Here is a 7,671-nt window from a genome sequence, read left to right as displayed (position 1 = left end):
GAAAGACCCTTGAAGGCATTCAATAGGCATGGGAGACAAGAGCAGGTCAGTGGGAATTTGACTTTATTTTTTGGCTAAAGCGGCACAGAAGGCATCTCTGGGATCTTGTTCCCTTGGTGTTTGCGGTGGGTTGACCTTGGTCAGCAGCCAGACCCCCACCTAGCTGCTCACTCACTCTCCCTCCTCAACAGGACACGGGGAGAAAAATCAGATGAAAAAGCTCATGGGTCAAGAAAGATGCAGAGAGATCACTTACCAATTACCGTCACAGGCAAAACAGTCTAGACTTTTGGAAAATTAATTTAATTTATTGACAATTAAAACAGATTTGGATGTCTGCCCAAGGTCTCCAGGGTGGCAGTTGCAAGCCTGCAGTCCCAGATCATTTCTGGGGCACTCAGGAGACAAGACATTTCACTGTTGTGCTGATGTAGCATTGCTTTTGTGCATCCTGGGTAGCGCAGCTATGTAGCGCAGCTATGTCTTAATGGCTGTGCAGGTACACCTGGAAAAGTCTGTGGGCATTACCCACTTCTGGGTTTGTGCTTCTTTGGTCCTTTCCCTTGATGCCAAAGAAATCGGATGCTGGCACCTCGTTGTGAGTCTGCTGGTCTCCAGATGCCTCGCTTAATGCTACTGATGCTACTAGTCTTATCTGCTGTGCGTGACACAGGGCTGATGCCTCACCAAGCTTGGTGAATAAATGGAATTTAATTGCTAGGCCTGTATTAATTTCTGAAGTCTGTTTGCAAAATCTCAGTTATGTTAATCAAAAACTAAAAGAAAAAAACCAGGACATACACTGTGAAATAGCAGCGATGGAGCAAACATTAGATTTGAGGGTTCCTGCCCAGGAGATAAGTGCTGGGCTCCCCTTTCTCAACTCATCTGCACTTTGGCCGATGTGTGCTCTTATCTGATGGAACTTGGGGATCTCCCTCACATAATTTTAGGCACCTAAAAGTTAAAGGAGTCTGGGCTGCTGCCCTTAGAGGCAAAGGGGAGACCAGGAGCTTCAGCGACGCACCCGAGCTGTCCCTGTTGCCTGTCCCCAAGCCAAGGGTCAGAAGCTCTCAGAAGAGGTCCACGTCTTTCCACTAACCAGAGAATCCCCGCAAAGCGACGGGCTGAGATTTAAAAGCTGAGTGGATGAATTCCCACATTTTACCGGCAGCACGTAGGACCCCAGAACAGGCAAGATCCCTGACCCCAGCAAGGCTGTACCTGCTTGCTGCCGAAAGCTGCTTTGGGAACGGGAACGGGTGACTTTATTTCCCCCCTCATTTCAAGACTGCCTCACACTGGGGTGGCCCAAACTCCTGGCTAGGCAGCGAGGAGCATCGACGCAGAAGGGCAGAGGTTCTGTTGCAGGCAACAGCGGGAATTGGGCACCTCAACTCAAGGCGACGAACCGTCCGTCGGCTGCGTGCGGTGAGCCCCTGCCAGCCTCCCCCAGGAGAGCCTGGAGACCCGCCGCGGAGGGGTCGCAGCGTGGAACCCAGGCTTTTGTACTAGACGAGGAAGAACCAGCTGATGGGACTGCCCTGCTCGCGTGACGTAGAGCCTTTCCCTCCCCGCGTTCAGCGTTATGACTAATTACTTCACATGCAGGCTTGCTGCTCTGCATCGCTGATGATTAGCCGGCAGGGAGGCTCCCAGCCTCCCTCCTCAGCACCCAGCCCTCAGCCCCAGCTTCAGCTCTAAATTTAACCAAGACGACCCTCTTAGTTCATTAGACTCATCATGATTTTTACTACTGGGTTTAGACGAATCGCCAGAAACGCTCACCTGTTTTCCTGCCCATAAAAGCTCTTACACAGACATTGCTTCCCAGTTGAGTCTTGCGTCAGCCTGATTTCAATTCCCTTCGGCCTCTGGAAGCTCTCTGCCCACCACAAATCTTCACGCAGCGACTTTTACGAAGGCCCTGTTAAAACTCAGACCGTGTGTGCATAAAAACTTGGTCAGGCTCTGCCACTCTTGCTACGTGGGCTTGGGAAAGCTGGAAGTTGCGGGAGAAAGGGAATTTCTGTTGGTTAAGGGACATGCAAGTGGGATACTGTTTTCTACTTACATTGTGAGACGCAAAGTCTAATAGGGCCTCATTTACATCTAAGAAGGCTTTTTATTTTCTTTGTGAGTCATCTTCTATATATGTGTACCATACTAATTAGACATATGATTGAAGAATTCATAGTAAAAACCAAAAGCTTTGCCACGTACATATCTCTGGACTATTGATTTGTACAAATTGTGAAATTGTATACTCCAAGTGAGGAGCAGCTCTTCCTTTTGGAAAAGTTCAATCTAATATTAAAACTCCAGGAGAAGTGTTATCTCTGGTGTAAGCGGTTTTTTGAACACAGGAAGAAACGCTCACGTTTCAGTTTGTTTCGTTAAATGCTATTCTATACCTGATTTCGGCGGAAGGATTTGAGAACCGCTTTTAGCTTGAAACCTTGAGGGGTGGGAATTTCAAAGCTCTGTATGAGTTTTTTTCAGGACTGTCATTCCTAGGAGGAGACAGAATACGTGTCACAGACAATCTCAACATAATCAACATCTGTTCTTTCTGGTTTGTGCACAAACATAAGCCTCTCTCTCTTGATGTATAAATATACGTCCACAAACGCAAGTTACTGTCCTTCAGTAAGGCTGCCTTAACAAGGGATAAACGTATAAGCACATACCCATGCAGCTTGACTCAAGTCAACGTCTCAGCCAGATCGGAAAGCAAAGTGCTCGCGTGGCTGCGGACGCAAAGGTATTTGCACAGCACGAACACTTCAGTCGACGGGCATAGCTCCACTTGCTTCACTAAAATTACACGGTTTCCCACCAGCGAAGGGTCAGGCTGGAAGAGCTCAGACCAGGTAGCGAAAAGCAAAGGCCAGCTCCATCACGCAGCCCTCCCTCCCACCCTGCAAGCCATCCTTAAAATCTCTAGAGCGAAACCTCCAGTGAGGTATTGCTGGAGACGAAGGGTGGGCGAGATGAACGGTAGCATCGTTCACGCTCCTCCCCACTGCATTTCTCTGCAGAAAATAACTTTCCTTGACCTGTAAAGACCTCTACGCTTTGAAGCATGAAATCCATGAAGAGATCCCTCCGACACAGCACAAAACCTTTATTAGTGTTTATCAGTGACACAGATTACAGGAACCAAAGGCAATTAAATAACACTTAACTTTAAGTTGACCACAGACTCAAGAAATACAAGTCACATTTGGCAAGGCAAAGTTCTCAGTACACTGGGTTGCTTAGGTTATTATTACACTGTGAAAGAGGAATTTCCCTTACAAGGTTCTACATATTCAGGATATTATTATTATTATTGTGTCTTTCAGACAGTTCCTTTGGCAAGAATTCCCATTTTTTAAGCTTTTATTATATAAAAATATAACCAATTTTCATTATGTACAAACATTACATTACACAATGTACAGGTTAAAAACACTACAAAAAATGGCAGGCCATGGGTGAACCAAAAGCAAAAAAAAAAAACAAACCACCCCGATGTAGAAAACATGAAAAAAAATTTAAATACTGCACATTTCATAAAAATTACGTTAACTACAAACAATTTTTTTTTTGTTGTTTGCAAATATCAAACAGTACTGACGTGATTGGAAATCTTTCCCAACGACTTCATTTTTAAGGCACATCTTGCATATTTACACGTACAACACCGGATCTGGTCAATAACTTAAAGGCTCTCGGGAGTGACCTAGTCGTGTGTGCGCGCAGGGACACGTGTACTCGGGTGGGGAGCGTGTTGGGCTACACTTTCTCAGCCGCGTCAGTCTGGGGGCCCAGGTATCTAGTCGAGGGGGCTGGGTAGAGGGGCACCCCGATCTCCTGAAGGTCGGGGAGCCGTGCGGGGCGCGGCGGGGAGAGGAGCGTGATCGTCCGGTCAAAGTCCCTGTGCAGCACTTTCTCGTAGACGCTCTGAAGCCCCACTGTTTTGGGCAGATGGGCTTGATAAAAGTTGTCCCTGCGAAGGGGATCGCGGGGCAAGGACGTGCTCTTGCAGAAGGTGGAGAGGGGTGCTGAAGGATGGGGAGAAGGGTGAGGGTTGGCTCGGCCGCAGGAGGGGCTCCAGCAGCGGTCCGAGTGGCCCAGGATCTTACACTCGGCCGTGCACGCCCACAGACCTAGAGACAGAGAGGGAGAGAGGAGGAGAAACCTGTCGTTACTGCAGGAATCAATCCACATCATTCGTAATCCTCAGAGTTATCAGTCACGGGATGATTCAGTGCACTGACGGCGGGAGCCGGGGGGGCGATGCTCTACGGCACAACGACAAAACACGCTTGGGAAGGTTACGTCATTTTGCTAGGGACGCTCCCCACAACCCTAACTTTAAGGGAAGCTTTTTGGGGAGGAAAAAAAAACCCCCACAACCCAACACTACAGTACTTCCAGCACCTGCTAATTCATGCTGGGCGCTCAGCGCCGAGAGCAGCCAGCATCTAGCAGCCTGCTGCAAAGAGACGAAGAGCCGGGAGGTTTGAGCCACGCAACGTCAGGTTTCCACCTCCAGCTGCCCGACCTTACCCCCTGTGCCCCGGGGACGGGTCCCTCCGTCCACCCGTCCACGGGGCTGGCCGGGAGCAGGGGAATGAGCCCTTACCGTTCTGCATGTGCGTGATGAGATCTTTCTTCAGGGCATCTCCGCTGATATCCGAGTCGCTGTCGTTAAAATCGCTGTCGCCTTTGCCGCTGTCTTTGCCGCTGAACTTCTCTGCCTCTCGGCCGGAGATGGTGTTGAAGGAGTGTCCCTTCCAAATGGCCACGGGGGGTGCAGGCTCTTTGCCGTAGCTCGGAGCGGTGGCGAAACCCTGCTGGGGTGGGGTGGGGGGGGATCAAAGGAGACGGGAGCGAGGGAAGCGGCGAAGGGTAAATCAACGTCAGAACTGCACCGCGGCGATTCACATCCCCCGAGACATCCCCCCCCCCCCCCTCCAGCCTCTGCCCCCCCTTCCCCACGGTGGGACCTTACCTCCCCGCTCGGTCCTCTCAGCCTCTTCTGACCCTCGTAGAGGCAAGCGCTGTCGCTGCCGCTCTCGGCGGTGGAGATCTCTTCGGCAGCTGGAGAAGGGTCGGGGCTGGTGAAAGAGGTTTTGCTGGGAAAGGTTCGCACCTCGAAGACATTCCCCCTCTGGCTGCCCTCCTCGGGCCGGCCCTTCTCCAGGTGGGAGATGTCTATCTGGTCCTTCAAGGAAGCGTTGTTTTTGATCTCGTTCCCCTTCTTGCGCCTGTTGCAGGTGGTGGCGATGGTGATTATAGCCACCAGGAGGAGGGTGCAGCTGCCCGCCAGGACAATGATCACGATCAGAGGGATGTCCCACTGCAAAGCCTTTCCTTCCCAGGAGCTGGGCTTGGCCATCTCCTGCATGCTGGAAGGAGCAGTGGCAGTCACCAGGAAGTTGACCGTGGCGGTCGTGGCCAGGGGGGGTCTGCCGTTGTCCGTCACGGTGAGGATGACCTTGAACAGCTGTCCCAGCTCTTCAGAGAGGTCGCCCCTCAGCACGATGTCCCCGGTACTCGGGTTGATGGCGAAAAGGTCCTGCCGGGGCTCCTCCAGGAAGGCAAAGGTGAGCTCGGCATTGGCCCCATCATCCGCGTCCCGAGCTTTGATCTGGGCCACCACGGAGTCACGGGAGGTCTTGCTGGACACGCCGATTTCCACCGTCCCGTTGGTGAGCACGGGGTGGATGATGACGGGAGGGTTGTCGTTCTGGTCCACCATCCTGACTTTGACCAGGGTGCTGCTGGAGAGCTGCGGGGAGCCGCCGTCGGTGGCCTGGATCCGCAGGTCCAGCTGCTTGAGGATCTCATAGTTGAACGTCCTGAGGGCGTAGATGGCCCCGGTGGCGGGATCCACCGAGACGTAGGTGGAGATGGGGGCCCCCATGACCTGCGTCTCCAGGAGCCGGTAGGTGACCTTACCGTTGTGGCCGAGATCGGGGTCGCGGGCCACCACGGTGGTGATGTAGGCGCCCGGCGGGTTGTTCTCTGGCACGGCCACCTCGTAGAGGGGCTTGGCAAAGAGCGGGGCGTTGTCGTTCTCATCGCTCACCCGCACCGTGTACTGGCGGACGGTCTTGAAGGGTGGCGAGCCCAGGTCCTCGGCCACCACGGTGAGGTTGTACTCGGGGATGCGCTCGCGGTCCAGCGCCGCCGTGGTGACGATCATGTAGCTGTCCTCGTAGGCACGCTGCAGGGCGAAGTGGTCGTGGCCGCGGAGGCTGCAGCGCACCTGCCCGTTGGCGCCCGAGTCACGGTCCGAGGCGCTGACGAGGGCCACGAAGCTCTCGCTGGCCGCCGCCTCGCTGACGTAGGCCACGCCGGCGGCGCTGGCGGCGCCGCGGAGGGCGCTGATGCTGATGCGCGGTGCGTTGTCGTTGACGTCGGTGAGGCGCACGACGACGGTGCAGGTGGCGGCGCGGGGGCTGGCGCCCCGGTCCTGGGCGCGCACGTCCAGCTCGTAGGTGCGGGTGCGCTCGTAGTCGACGGCGGCCTCCAGCGTGAGGCGGCCCGAGCGCGGGTCGAGGCGGAAGAGCCGCCGCGCCTCGGGGGGCACTTGGCTGCCGAAGGCGTAGACCACCTCGCCGTTGGGCCCCTCGTCGGGGTCGGCGGCGTCCAGGTCGAGCAGCAGGGAGCCGGGCGGCGCGTCCTCGGGCAGCTCCACCGTGACCGAGCCCCGGGCGAAGGCGGGGCTGTTGTCGTTGGCGTCGAGGACGCGGACGCGCACGGTGGCCGTGCCCGAGCGCGCGGGGCTGCCGCCGTCCTTGGCCACCAGCTCCAGCGTGTAGGAGGGCTGACGCTCGCGGTCCAGCTCCTGGAGCAGCACCAGGTCGGCGCAGCGCGCCCCGTCGGCGCGAGTCTGCGCCTCCACCCCGAAGTGGCTGTTGAGGGAGACCTGGAAGCTCTGGATGGAGTTGGAGCCCACGTCTTCGTCCACGGCCACCTCGAGCGGCAGGCGGGTACCGGGGGCGGCGCTCTCCGACACCTCCAGCGTCATCTGGGCGCGGGGGAAGCGGGGGGCGTTGTCGTTGATGTCGCGCACCTCCAGCTCCACGTGGACCAGGCGGTAGCGCTCCCGCCAGCAGCTCACCACGTCGAAGGCCAGCACGCACTGCGGGGCCTGCCCGCACAACCGCTCCCGGTCCAGCCCCGCTTCGCCGACGCTCAGCTGCCCGTCCTCCTCCCGCACCCTCACCAACGAGCTGTTGCTGAACTGCCGCATCAGGCGGAAGCTCATCTCCCCCGGCGCCTTCACCGGCATCTCCTCGGCCAACGTACCGATCACCGTGCCCGGCGCGCCCTCCTCGTCGGTGCGGTACCTCACCGTCTTACAGCGGGACAGGGACAGCAGGCTGGCCACGGCCAGCAGCCGCAGGGCGCCCATGGCCCTTGCCTGGGGGCGGTGGGGGGGTGTATGTGTGTGCGCGGGGGGCGTGTGTGGAGCTCAGCCCGACGGCGGAGCTCCGGGGTGACCGGCCGCCGTCCCCCTCGCCCCGCTCGGCCGCCGTCTGCGCCCCCCTCCGCCCCGCCGCACCGCCTTTCATAGACGGCGCTATGCAAATGAGCCCCCGCCGCAGCCAATGGGAGGCGGCGGGGCGCGGGCGGACCCCGCCCCGGCCGGGTGGGTCCGGCCCCCCCCCC

The 7,671-nt window shown here is 56.6% G+C and overlaps 1 protein-coding gene across 2 annotated transcripts; it reads right to left on the bottom strand.

The window, feature by feature from the left end:
• Positions 1-3,090: 3,090 nt before the first annotated feature.
• Positions 3,091-7,414, bottom strand: PCDH8 (protocadherin 8). 2 transcript variants are annotated; one of them, XM_049815843.1, is made up of 3 exons: positions 5,003-7,414; positions 4,634-4,844; positions 3,091-4,154 (listed from the first exon to the last, which is right to left on the bottom strand). In XM_049815843.1, the coding sequence occupies exons 1-3, from the start codon at positions 7,412-7,414 to the stop codon at positions 3,781-3,783; spliced, it is 2,997 nt and encodes a 998-aa protein (XP_049671800.1). In that variant the 3' UTR covers positions 3,091-3,780. The 2 variants fall into 2 exon arrangements, with proteins under 2 accessions (XP_049671800.1, XP_049671802.1); XM_049815845.1 differs by having other exon boundaries at positions 4,634-4,841.
• Between the last annotated feature and the right edge of the window lie 257 nt (positions 7,415-7,671).

The sequence above is a fragment of the Accipiter gentilis genome, chromosome 13 (assembly GCF_929443795.1).
Source record: "Accipiter gentilis chromosome 13, bAccGen1.1, whole genome shotgun sequence".
In the NCBI taxonomy this organism is placed as follows: Eukaryota; Metazoa; Chordata; class Aves; order Accipitriformes; family Accipitridae; genus Astur; species Astur gentilis.
This window is presented reverse-complemented; position numbering and strand designations above follow the sequence as displayed.

Coding starts and splice junctions, on each gene's coding strand:
- PCDH8 (XM_049815843.1), bottom strand. CDS start 7,414: ATGGGCGCCCTGCGGCTGCTGGCCGTGGCCAGCCTGCTGTCCCTGTCC. Junction 4,845..5,002: donor TGAGAGGACCGAGCGGGGAG/GTAAGGTCCCAC, acceptor ACCCCACCCCAG/CAGGGTTTCGCCACCGCTCC. Junction 4,155..4,633: donor CATCACGCACATGCAGAACG/GTAAGGGCTCAT, acceptor CTCTGTCTCTAG/GTCTGTGGGCGTGCACGGCC.